Consider the following 12,934-nt stretch of genomic DNA (forward strand, 5'->3'; position numbering starts at 1 on the left):
AAAAACCTACTCCTGCTTGATTGCTATTGATGATGATCTCGATTACAAGGGTTTGCTTTCGCTACCTAGCTTTCGAGAGGTTGTAACCTGTCCCTCTATGTCCCAAGATCTTATCTTTATATAACAGTAGGGTCTTGTGTTACTGATGATTCCGGGTCATACTCTCACCTTGTATCCTACTCTATCTCATAATAATCTTGCCCTCCAAGTTAGGAAAGTCTATCTCTTGGGCCTCTTCGTGAGTCGGCTCGTAGGGCTCATGTGAGAGCCGGCATCCTGAGGTCAGGTCTCATTTTGGGCCTTCAATCTTTCTTCTGGTTTAGCTTCTCTGTGACCCGGAAGTGGTGTGACTCCTAGAGCATACAGGCTCAAGAACTGGGTTACACTATGTCGGGTCTCCTCCGGGGGAGGGGGGAGATCCCCAACAACTTGCGGAGTGGGGATCGTGCGAGTGTGTGCACTCGGCCGTGGGCGGGATCGTGCGCGCGGGCGGTTTCCAGAGGTGAGGGACGACCCTGACGTGCGAGCCCCGCACGTTAGCGAGATGGGGAGATAGAGCGGGGGCTGGCTAGGCTGGATCGCTGCTGGGCCAGCTTGGCTGGCTAGGCCCTTTTCTTTTTCTTTTTTTTCTATTTTCGGTTGTCTTTTTCTCTTTTTTGTTTCTTTCTAAATTCAAATCTGTTGAGAATTTGAATTTTATTCCAAAAGCAAAAGTGCTCTAAAATATATCTTGATATTCCTAAGCAACTGAACCTTTTGTTTGGGCATTTTGGACAAATAGTTACACACATTTGTTTCCCTTTTAATTTGAATTTGGTTTCAAAATCAAATGTGTTTCAAATCCAATTTGAAAATTTGGCAAAAGGTTAAACTCATTAATTGGACTTATGAAATTCACTCCCCTGCCAAATAATTGGAAAGCCCTTCTTTAATAATTTCCCTTGACCTTTGAATTGATTTCAAGATAAATTCAATTCAGTTGTTAGGAAAATCATTTTGGCTTGAATATTACTTGGGACTTACTAAGGATAGCTTTATGCCTAAATAATATTTCAAAATGATTTGATTTCAACCAAAGTCTGGCTAGGTCTCAACTAGTTGCATTAGGCTTTTAACCCTTCCTAAGCAGACAATCAAACAACAATCATGCAAATCAAGGTCAATCACAAGCAATCCTATGCATTCTTGGGTGTTTACTAGAATTTTTTGAATTCCCTATGAAATTTTGAACATACCAGATTTAGGAAAAATCTGTGGTGTGACAATACACTCCTTCCCTCTCAGGAACATAAACTTTTGTTTGAAGTCAAACAATGGATAGTATGATCAAGTTTATATGAAAAATCATCAACACTTACAAATACTACATATAACTAAGACATTACGGGAATATATTCTGTTCATTACCCAACGATATTAATTTGATATGTGTAGTTCTTGGTATTCTTTCTTAGAAACTTTGTTAACCTTTGGGTCGTTTGACTCCAGACAAAATTGACATGCCTTCTTTCTAGGGGAGTGAGTAGAGAAGTTGAAATAAACCCGGGAAAACCAGGGAAATATTCATATATATAGAAGAGAAAAGGCAACAATACACGTGACCCTCTTTTCTTTCCGGAGCCATTCCAACTTGCTAAATGCGGCAATACGCGTAGGCGCCGCAGCTTTGCCAAGAGCGGCACGCAACGCCTGCTAGCAGCTACCGCACGTCTACACACCTATCCCCTACGTATTTTTCTTGTCGACGGAAGGCACCACCAGGCTGTATACACATCGCTGTACTGCGTCGCATACCCCAGCCCGGCGGTATTCTACCCTACCCCGGACGTGGACAAGTCGCCGGTCGACGATCCCGCCCGCGGTGCATGCAGAAAGAAAAACGCACACCCGGTGGCTGGCGATGGCCGTCCCTTTCGGCGCATGCAGCCCCGCACAAATGTCACCCGCACGGCGCCCCCACGCCGCACGTCCTCCGCTGCGCGGCGCGGCACGGCACCGCACCGCACCGCAAGGCGAGCGCGGCCCGAGCAAAGAGACGGGCCCGTTTGTCCCCGTCCCTCTCTGTGGGCTGGGCAGGCAAATGTCCTCTCCTGCTGCGCCCCTCTCCCCCGGTCACGCCTTTGGCCCCATCCCATCCTTCCTCTGGATATTAGCTGTCATGGAAAGTGAGGCCAACAAACAATCTGCTAGGCGCACGCAGCCGCGCCATTCTCCACCGGCTCCACGTCACCTTTTCCGCGGCCTTTTCGCTTTGCTTGGTGCGGTCCGGGACGTGCGCCGGAGGATTTCGTGGGAGAATCCATTTCCGCAACGCCCGTCCGTCGTCACGCTCGGTCGGACAGATAGCGCGCCGCTGTTCTAATAAAGCATCCTTTTCCTTCCTTGTCTTAGAAAAAGAGAAATCTATCTATCTATTCTTAAAAAATAAAGAAGAGAGAAATCTATCTATATCTATCTGCAGCGTACGCGGCCGCTGCCGCTGGCCACCACCCGCTCCCTGCCCGCGTCTCTCTTCCTCTGTATATATAAATGCTCAGGGCCTCCCTGATCCCCAAATGTCCCAGGCCGGCCCCTCTCTCCCCACTCCTTCCTTAAACCCCCCATAACCCTTGTTCCTTTCCCTTCCAGTCTCGCTCCTCTTCTCCAGGTCTCTCCGGCTCCAAACACAAACGGCGAGGAGGCGCCGGAGCGAGCTGCCGTCGCGGCCCGCCACTGCCGGTGGAGTCGAGTCCCGAAGCTGGAGAAGTGGAGATAGAGCTTCCGCACCCTCTAGCCGGCGTTGATCAGAGTGCCTCTGCAGGTAAGACCCCGGCCGGCCTCTCTTTTAATCCAAAGAACCTCACGAAGCATGATGCAGTGATTAGTTAGCTAGCTTGCTATGTTCGTTTCGATCCTTAATTACTTCTCTTAAGCCACCAGTAAACTACCGAACGCTAGCTACCTGATGAAGCTAACCATACGGAGACCTCTTCTTTTTCTTGCTTGCCTGACTTGACCATGGCGCCGGCTTGAGACTTTAAGAGCGTAGCTGCCACACCAGCCATGGCGCCATGGCGGTCTTGTTTCCATCCGTTCTTTGAGAGAGGAAGAGAGAGAGGGGAGGAGCAGGCGGTGGCGTGTGTATGGCGCGAGCCACAGACGCGTATACGTACATACAGTACGTGTCAGCAGCCGCAGCGGGAGCGGGCGAGGGTCTCTCTACAGCTGGCTCCCGGGTGGACGTCTAGCTACGTCGGCGACCGGATTAATTAGACGCGACCCGACCCCGACCAGACGCGCGCTTAATTAAGCGCCAGGGTGGTTGATTAGGCGCCGGATATGCATGTACTCCTACACGAACATAAACAAACGCCCCGGCCCGTGATTGCGTCGCGACGAGGCAAGTACGCAGCGGCATTCATCACGGCTGGTAGACCAGTGACAAAACGTACTCTCATTACAAACAAACAGTACTAATACTTTCGACAGAAAAAAAAAGGTAACAGTGAGTGCACTAGTACTACGGTACTACCACCGTGGCATGGAGACACGAGGGAAAGCCCTACCGCTCGAGCGCGCGCATGCATTGCTAGTTGACAAATTCGTCAATCATCTTTTCTGTTACCAGCATCGCATCATCGACGGGACAAAGCGTCTTGTCCTTTCCTCTTTCCCAGCTTCCTTCCACACTTCACCCACCTGCCCTGCCACCCCCTTTCTCTCGTCTCATCTCATCTCATCTCAGGTAAACCAAAAAAGAAAAGTGTACCAGGCCATGCATCCATACAAAGCCCATAATACCTTTACAGCAAAAAAGGTGAAACCAAAGCTAGCCAAAGAAACGACAGAAATCAAAGTAATTTCCCCAGTGTAAACAGTAGGACTATACTGCTAGAGTTGCCTTGCTGCTTTCCAAATGGAATGATCAAGGCGGGCAGGTGGGCTAACTTTGACAGGGTCCAAATAAGCCCATTGCTCCTGTACCTAGTCAATGGGCCTGTAGCCCGATGGAATCCCCGGAATGGTGCACAAATGGAAGGGAGCCGCGGGTACAGCAATGCACACTGCACGCTGGCCACCCTGAACAAAATGTATTAGCTGGCGCCTTGTTGTCTTCCTTCCCTTCCTTCCCAACCGACGGATGGGGCCCCCGAACTGGCCGGGACGTGATGACGAAGCGTACTCCTATGCTATGCTACCTACATATGTGGTACTCGTGCTGGTTGATCATCACAAGCCAGAGGCCACTACACGCGCAAGGACATCGATCACGTTTGTTTCTACTGTCGGATTGATCATTAAGTCCGTTGCCTACCGCTTTTGTACGAATATTGTGCTGTAAAGTGTATACCCTCCTGGTATTATCGTACACATGTTTTACATTGTTGTTTTTTCTGCCTATGCTACACCCTTTGTTTGGGTTTGTAAGGCATGCATTTATTTCTTTTCTGAAAAAAATTATCATTAATCTGACAATCAATGTTACACAAAGTATAATTTTGAATCTAAATTTAATGATATGATTTTTGTGGCACACATACAACTAATATTCTATTAATCAAATTAATGTTCTATTTTTAATAGCATGTTTGGGTCTTACAAGCTCGAACGGATGAAGTAGTTACAATGATTTACAATGAAATAAATCGAGAAAGTATAGGTAAAGTGCAGCGATTCGGTGCCCAGGTGCAAACAATAATCATTTAAAATAGTAACCCTAGATACTCAAATGCATGATGTGCGTGCAAAATTATTCAGGGTGGTCGTGGCAAAAAAGAATGTCTGTGAAAGAAACTTTGAAAATGTACATTGTTTAGGCCCGATATTTTTTCTATAGCTCCTTGAATGTCCAAACACTACGAAATTTTAACGCTCTTTATGCACTAACGCATCTATGCCAAAAAATTCAGTTTTTCTTTTACTTTTTTTAAATTTATTCTTCATCGGGTGTAGATGAGCCCGAATTTAGACCTGAATTACCGTTAGATTACCATTAATACACAGGCTTCCGTTCATTTTTAACACATGGTGGACCAACTGTTCGTATCACACTACACATGCATGAGACATAATATTAAGTTTCATGCATTACCGTTTATCGTTAGATTACCATTTATTCTTCAGTAATATCTAAGGGCTATTTCTAACAAGATGGACATCATATTGAGTTTCATTCACGAGACACAATTATAACCGTGTACTGTGCACAATATTCTTCATATCACAGTACACATGCATCTGTAACCAGGTGCTCATGATATCCCTGCAAGTGTCCTTGCAAGTGTTTTGGACTCGCACGTTATCCAGCGCTGATAGATAAGGATCAGGATCAAAGTAGATTATTAATTAGCTTTGACCCGGTCTGCTTCCTGATGACGTTCATCAGCTCCACTCGGAAGACAAAAGCCTCGTAACCTCGTGATAAGGTAAGCAGTAAGGCCACGAATAGTGGAATAGTAGTACCGTTTTTCTTTGCCCTACCCCTCTGTGTATACTACGAACAGGAGACTAGGAGTACCACATTATTCTACTGCCTCACAATGAAGAGCTTCGGATAAGGGCCAAGTACCCAACTGGCGGCATTGGAAACGGACAAAGTTGTCAATTGATAAAAGATTGCACGCGGCCGCTGCTTGAGAAATGCGAATCGGCAGCCAAAGAACACTAGGCCAGCACTCCAGACCAAAATTTGGAGGGAACTTGAGCACCAGTCTAGAGATTCCATTTTCCTCGGCACTGTTTGGGTTATAATTTCCAGGAGGGAAACAAAAAGCTTCTGGCTTTCGGCCGTGGAATAGAAGAAGGATTCTTGACGCTCATGATACCTTTGACCGTCCCTTGGCATGCCGCTTCCATTATTGTTACTTGCGCAGCAGTTGAGTAGGAGCTCGTATAAAACTAAAACTAGGTTTTGTTTATCTGAGACTGAAACCAGACCCGCTTGTGAGTAGATAATGGGAGAGTGATTTCCATGAAACCGACCTCTGAACTAACGACTACGGTTGTAAAAGTCAGCTTTTACTTGAGACGGAGGGCTAGCTCGTATAGTCATACAAAAACGCTCCTGGTTTTCAGCAGGGAAGAAGGGGCGAACGTACGCGTAGCCAGCAGCGGTAGCGGGGGAGGAAGATGATGATGACTCAAGTGGCCAACCACAGCAAGAGGAACCACACCGACGGCTACTTCAGCGGGAAGCAGCAGCAGCAGCAGCAGCAGGCCGGCGCCGCCACCGCCACCAGCAGCGGCTCGGAGGAGTTCGGCCGCATGGGGTCCAAGAAGCCGAGGAGCGCCAGCCCCAGGGGCAGCGGCGGCCCCATTTCTCCCAGGGTACGTACGGCTAAGTTTGCACGTCGACCTTCATGCCTGTAAATTAGCTGCTGAAGTGATTTTGTTGTGATCTCGCAGGAGAAGAAGGACAAGGTCGGCGAGAGAGTGGCGGCGCTGCAGCAGCTCGTGTCGCCATTTGGGAAGGTATTTGTTCGCTTCTCATCTCTGCAAAGCAGCTCGCTTGGAATGGAAGATTGTGCATTTTTGGTCGTGTCCCTAACCTTGGCGCGTTTGGCAGACGGACACGGCTTCTGTTCTTCAGGAGGCGTCGGGCTACATCAAGTTCCTGCACCAGCAGCTCGAGGTTCTTAGCTCCCCGTACATGCGCCCTCCTCCGGCGCCCGGCGCCGAGCCTGAGGTGAGAGAGGGCTCACGCTGTTATTTTAGCTGATCGTTGCACACTATTCTGAAATTCCCTGAACATTCTGAACATGATAAACTCTGACAGAAGTATAAACCGCAGTGTATGCTTTTTTATTTGTGCTGAAGGAATGCATCATCGTATAATGGTTTTGCCATGGTCGATGCAGGACCCCGAGCACTACAGCCTGCGGAACCGCGGCCTGTGCCTGGTGCCGGTGGAGCAGACGCTGCAGCTGACCCAGAGCAACGGGGCCGACCTCTGGGCGCCGGCGAACACCAGCAGGCGCACCTGAAGCGAAGCCCGAGGCAGGCCTCGACGGCGGCGATGGCCGCACTGCGTGGCAGGGGTAGAATTCCGGTGCAAGCGCGCGCATGCGCATGGCTGACCCAATTCGGTCAATCTCCTAACACAATCGTTTCGTTTCGTTTCGTTTCCGTGAACCTCAATCAGCAGACCCTGTGCTGGCGCCGGTAGTATGTAATGTGTAACCGTCGTGTATAGCGAGACGACGCACCGCCGATCGATCGATCGTGGTCGAGTCGTTGCGTCAGTGACTATGTGCATGTGGTTTAACATGGTAGCGACCTGTTGCTGTCGCCGACTAATCATCAAAATCAGCAGTTCCATTCATGCCCGTCCGTGCTCATCAACCCTTGTAGTACTAGAGAGTATCACTATGCGGTGCGTGCATTTGTGTGGGATGCGATTCTCCGGGTCCCTGTCGCCTGTCGGCGCCATGTTCAGGTGTGCTGAAAAACTGCATTTAGGCGCCCTGCGTGTCTTGTGTCGGCGGATAGTTCCTTAAATCAGCGAACAGGGCCATTAGGGCACATGTGGGTGATTGGGGATTAATGCTAAAACCTGCATTTGGGTAGTTGGTCATGTGTCGGTGGACAGTTTGTGAAATACTCCCGCACGTGTTTTTAGGGTAGTGGCATGAAAGAAGACTGGACCCAAGTAGATCCACTGAAGGCCACTACCAATCGAATCCTATGAGATCCACCGGAGACACGCCTCCATATGTCCTTCTACAGCGCTATACGCATTACCAGAACGGGGCAAGACGGGGAGAACCTTATTTCATTTTCTGAGAGCCGCCGTCGTCTCGTCTTTCTGAACATGATAAAAACCATAAACGAACTAAAAAACACCTAAAACGGAGTAAGATCCTCCCGTCGGTAAGTGTCGGGTTCCACCGTTCCTCCATGGCCCTAGGCTCATCGGACACGAGGCGGACCAGCGTCAACGCGACTAAAGGTAGAGGAACCATAAGTTTTTTCTTGGAAGAGGAGGTCGTAGCTGTGTCAAGCATACATGCCTGCCTATGTATCACTGAAGACGCTATGTCAAGGAACACACCACTTATAGAACAATTAAACTTCACAAGTGTACAATTGGTAAGGAAACAAAAACTAGAAGAAAAAACTTGAAACATGAGCATCATGATCAAAACAAACTCAAAAATAACTAACACCGTCGCCACCACAATGTGAGGCCGAAGTATTGAAGGCCAATCCACTGTATCAGGAGCAAAAGGTCCGTTAGTATCGGTGCTAGGACTCGCACGCTGTGATGTCAATGCTTCAAGGCGATTCAAACATGTAGAAATTTGTATCTAAAATTGCAAAAAAATCAACCATCTCTTGCTAAAGTTGTGATGTCACATAACACCATAGCTTTGTTTGTAGCACCGTCACTATGGTTCATGCAACGAAAGCATCACAAACACAAACTCTTGTTACATGGTAGCAGTGCACAAGGCCCTTCCATGAGATGTTTCATATTTTAGATTGTTTTTACATAACTTATAGAAAGGAAACATAAAATCCAAAAAGATTGTATTGTACTATCCATACAATTTTTTGCGTAAAATCAAAGCTCCTTCCCCCCCCCCCCTTTGGAAATTGGTGTGCATGTTGCATCCCATCCAGAGGGATCAATTACAAAATTATGAACTTTTAGGTCCCATAGAAATTTGTTTGGCATTTAAATCTTAATTATTTTCTGACTACTTTAATTTCAAGTAAAATTTCCATGTCATCTAAATTTCTGCAATCCAAGAAGCCATAACTTTCCCTCGTTGGTTTTCACATTGATGTCTAGATAGGGTTGCTCTTATTCTTCACTCAGCGCGAAGAATGCTACCCAAGACGTGTGGTGGGCCAACAACCCATGTAGTGCCTCATGTGCTTGGGAGAACATTTATTTTGGTTTACTTTATGCTTTTTTTATTTCTATCGGACTTCCATCAATTACAAAATTATGAGCTCTGAGCTCTGATAGAAACCTATTTGGCATAATACTAATTATCTCCTGACAACTTTAATATTAACTAAATTTGCCATGCTTTCTAAATTTCTACAATCCAAGAGGCCATAATTTTCCCATGTTGATTTTCACAATGATTTCTGAATAGGGTTGCTCCTATTCTTCACTCATCGTGGAGAATACCCCGCAAAATGTGCGGTGGGCCAACCACCCATGTAGTGCTTCATGCGCTTGGGAGGACATTTATTTCGGCCGGTTTATGCCTTCTTTTATTTCTACTGGTCTTTTATTTCCTTAATTTTGATTTTTAAAATGCTTTATATTTCAAAACTATTTCATGAATTTGAAAAATATCCAACAAAATTCATGTGCATGTTGCATCCCATCTAGAGGCATCAATTACGAAATTATGAGCTTTTAGGTCCTGTAGAAATCTGTTTGGCATTTAAATCTTAAATATTTTCTAACAACTTTAGTTTTAACTACAATTTTCCATGTTTTCTAAATTTCTGCAATCTAAGAGGCCATTTTTTCCTTGGTTTTTTGCAAGGATGTCTAAATTGAGTTGCTCCTATTCTTGACTCATCGCGGAAAATACTCCCCAAAACCTGCGGTGGGTCCAGGATTTCCGGCGATACGCTTTTAGTGGGAGGAGACGTTCCCGTCGACGACGAGGCGCCTATGATGACTTCGTAAATCTCAAGATGATATGCCGGCTCAGTCTCTCGGAGGTGCTCATAAGGGTAGGGTGTGCGTGTGTGCGTTCATAGGGGTGAGTGTATGCGCGTGTATATGAGCGCTTGTGTCTGTACTGATGCTCAAAAAAAAACCTGCGGTGGGTCAACGACCCATGTAATGGCCTCCTGTGCTTGGGAGGACATTTATTTTGGCCAGTTTTTGTCATTTTTATTTCTACCGTTCTTTTATTTTTTCAAAAAAAATCCTCAAAGGCATCAATTAGAAAATTATGAGCTTTCCGGCCCGGTAGAAATCTGCTTGGCATTTAAATCTTTATTATTTGCTGACAACTTTAATTCTAACTAAATTTTCCTTGTTTTCTAAATTTCTGCAATCCAAGAGGCCATAATTTTTCCACATTGATTTTCGCAATGAAGCCTGAATATGGTTGCTCCTATTCTTCACTCACCGGGAAGAATACTCCCCAAAATGTACGGTGGGCCAATGACCCATGTAGTGCTTCGTTGCTTGGGAGGACATTTATTTTGGCCATTTTTATTTCAACCGGTCTTTTATTTTTTTAAAAAAATCCTGATTTTCGAAGTACTTGAACATTTTAAAAATATTCATGAATTTGAAAAATGTCCAACCGAAAAAATAAAATAGAATCTTCACATTTTTAAAAATGTTCATGGAATCGCTAAATTATAGAAAAGTACAAAATAGGAACCATCACTAATAAAACCAAAACAAATGTTGCGCCCTATAGAAAATTGTGTATGAATTTAAAAAAGAAAAAGAAAAATGCTCTTAGGTTGTCAGTTGTGTGGTGCGAGGCAAAGAAGCTAAATGAACTGAGGCCCGCATGAGGTCATGGTTTGGGAAGGATAGAAAGTTGCTACTCCCTCCAGTCCATATTAATTCTCGCTAGTTTAGTACCAATTTTATACAAAGTTGTACTCCCTCCATCCCAAAATGTAAGACGTTTTTTAACACTCAAAAAACGTCTTACATTTTGGGATGGAGGGAGTATTAAACTAGCGACAATTAACATGGATCAGAGGGTGTAATAGTAGGATATTCCGTTCTCAATAGAAACATCTGTCATTTTTTACTCTCTAGAATAAAGCCCATGAAACTAGCCCACCTTTATTGGGCTAACCTTCTAATTTTAACTAAAATTTCCACATTTTCTAAATTTCTGCATTCCAAGAGGCCATACTTTTTTCCTCGTTGGTTTCTGCAATGATATCTATATAGGGTTGCTCCTATTTTTCACTCATTGAGAAGAATATTCCCCAAAATGTGCGGTGGGCTAAAGATCCATGTAGCACTTTGTGCGCTTGGAGGACATTTATTTCGGCCGATTCATGCCTTTTTTAATTCTACCAGTCTTTATTTTTTAATCATGATTTTATAAATATTTTTACATTTTAAAAATATTCATAACTTTGAAAAATTCAGCTCACAAAAAAATTAAAATATTCACAGTTTTAAAAATATCAATGGAATCATTAATAAAGTTTGAAAAACAAATGTCGCACCAGGTAGAAAATTGTGGACTAATAAAAAAAGAAAAGAAAAACACTCCTTTTTTTAGAGAGAAGAAAAACGCTCTTAGGTTGTCACTTGTACGGTGTGAGGTGAATAAGCTAAATGGACTAAGGCCCATGTGAGGTCGTGGTTTGGGAACAATATAAAATTGCTACACCCTCCGATCCATATAAGTTGTTGTTGACTTAGTACTACTACAATATTCTCTTGTACTAAATCAGTGACAATTAATATGGATAGGAGGAAGTACTATTTTGTACAACGAGCATAGAATAGGAAATTTCCGCTCTCAATAGAAAACTAGCCCATCTTTATTGGGCTAACCATCTCTAAAAGGAAAATGGGCTTTACCTGGAGTGTTCACGCCAACTTTTTCTTTCGACAAGTTCTATTCAATCAAACCAAACCAGGTCCAAATCAACTGGAGGACACGTTTAATTTCGTGCCGGCACTCGGTGTTAATTGCATGGCACCGAGGCGAACTGAAGCCACGGACTGTGCCGACATGGCCCCAACAACGACTGTTTGTCCTTTAAAAAAAACGACTGTTTGCTAGGAATCCGAGCCTGGAAAATTCTGGACGAGGCGAGGCTCGTCGAATTTCACTGATACTACTTTGAAACGAGAGGCTCAAAGCAATCAGGTCCCTTCACATCGACAATTCTGGATATATGTATTTCAGTGTGAAGCTCACGAACCTCGACATGACATGGTTCTCGACTTCTCCTCCTGTCGCCGGGTCCAAATTATACAGCCTGTCTGTGGCTCCGTGCGGACATCTGCGAGGCTGTGGCTGAAGCTAGTGCCCAGCGTCAACCTCTGTTCATCAATGCGGCAGGACGGGTGACATGTTGAGCGGACCCATCAAATCCACTGCAAAATCCCAGTGGGCCTTAATTCGAGAATTCAGCTGATCGGTCTGTAACTCAATGGTCCAAGCGTCTCGAAAAATTTGGTCCAAAAAGTGCTCCTGCATGCAGTGGCGGAGCCAGGATTGGCTGACGCCCCGGGCGAGAAACTAAGGGCTAAAAACTACCCTAAAAAAATTCCAGTTTCAAGGCATACGAAAGTGAATCTATATTGTACAACTGATAATACACCAAACATAATATTCAACGGCAATATTATTCCATGATGGGTTAACTAATAAAGCAAGAAAAATCAAAAGAAATATGTAGCGTATATAAATGATACAAAAGATTGATACAAAATCAATGGATTGGTTGATCTGAGCCTCCCATGCCTATATCTTCAATAGCAGAAGATGCTAAACCTTGAATATAATTTTTGAAATGCAAATCAGTGCATAATATAGCAGGTAAAAGGAGTTAATGATAGATGCAAAATTTGAGAACTTACGTCTAGGACAAGGCAAAAGGCATCTGCGATTGCGATAACCTTAAAATCGCTTAATGAACTTGAAAAAATGAATTGAATGTCTTGTTTCGGTTACTCATCTTGCCTTCCTGTAAGATCTTATAGAAACAAAATTACTAAATGTCTAAATAGGTTTCCACATCTAACAATCAGTGGCATCTAGCAGTGAAAATCATCATTCAGTGACATCTACTAGAAAACAAAACAAAGGCATCAAGGCATCAAGGCATTAAGCAATACCTCTCTGCTCTGCTCAGTATTGCGGCTCAGCTCCTGGCAAACCAGCACCTCGCCGGACGCCAGGAAGAAGGGATCGAGCACCTCGCGGAGGCCAAGCCTCGCCGGAGTCGCCGCCACCGCGCCTCGCCGGACGCCAGGAAGAAGGGA

At 45.0% G+C, this 12,934-nt stretch overlaps 1 protein-coding gene and 1 long non-coding RNA gene across 6 annotated transcripts; one reads left to right on the forward strand and one right to left on the reverse strand.

Moving 5' to 3' along the window:
• The first annotated feature begins 2,503 nt into the window (after window positions 1-2,503).
• Window positions 2,504-7,300, forward strand: LOC119355568 (transcription factor bHLH153-like). 2 transcript variants are annotated; one of them, XM_037622388.1, is made up of 5 exons: window positions 2,504-2,800; window positions 6,058-6,306; window positions 6,385-6,450; window positions 6,545-6,664; window positions 6,837-7,300. In XM_037622388.1, exons 2-5 carry the CDS (start codon window positions 6,109-6,111, stop codon window positions 6,960-6,962), a joined length of 510 nt encoding a protein of 169 aa, XP_037478285.1. In that variant the 5' UTR covers window positions 2,504-2,800; window positions 6,058-6,108; the 3' UTR covers window positions 6,963-7,300. The 2 variants fall into 2 exon arrangements, with proteins under 2 accessions (XP_037478285.1, XP_037478284.1); XM_037622387.1 differs by having other exon boundaries at window positions 2,505-2,800; window positions 6,055-6,306.
• Window positions 7,301-12,276: 4,976 nt separating this feature from the next.
• LOC119359645 lies at window positions 12,277-12,927 on the reverse strand. Of its 4 annotated transcripts, none has more exons than XR_005172615.1 (3): window positions 12,788-12,927; window positions 12,530-12,636; window positions 12,277-12,443 (listed from the first exon to the last, which is right to left on the reverse strand). It is a non-coding gene; the product is annotated as an uncharacterized LOC119359645 (long non-coding RNA). The 4 variants fall into 4 exon arrangements; XR_005172613.1 differs by having other exon boundaries at window positions 12,530-12,645; XR_005172614.1 differs by having other exon boundaries at window positions 12,277-12,636.
• Between the last annotated feature and the right edge of the window lie 7 nt (window positions 12,928-12,934).

The sequence above is a fragment of the Triticum dicoccoides genome, chromosome 2A (genome assembly GCF_002162155.2).
Source record: "Triticum dicoccoides isolate Atlit2015 ecotype Zavitan chromosome 2A, WEW_v2.0, whole genome shotgun sequence".
NCBI classification, from domain to species: Eukaryota; Viridiplantae; Streptophyta; class Magnoliopsida; order Poales; family Poaceae; genus Triticum; species Triticum dicoccoides.

What these genes read in the sequence shown, in the direction of transcription:
- LOC119355568 (XM_037622388.1), top strand. Translation starts at nt 6,109, where the DNA reads ATGATGATGACTCAAGTGGCCAACCACAGCAAGAGGAACCACACCGAC. An exon ending in TCGTGTCGCCATTTGGGAAG is followed by an intron (nt 6,451 to 6,544) that starts GTATTTGTTCGC and finishes CGCGTTTGGCAG; the next exon opens with ACGGACACGGCTTCTGTTCT. An exon ending in CGCCCGGCGCCGAGCCTGAG is followed by an intron (nt 6,665 to 6,836) that starts GTGAGAGAGGGC and finishes TGGTCGATGCAG; the next exon opens with GACCCCGAGCACTACAGCCT.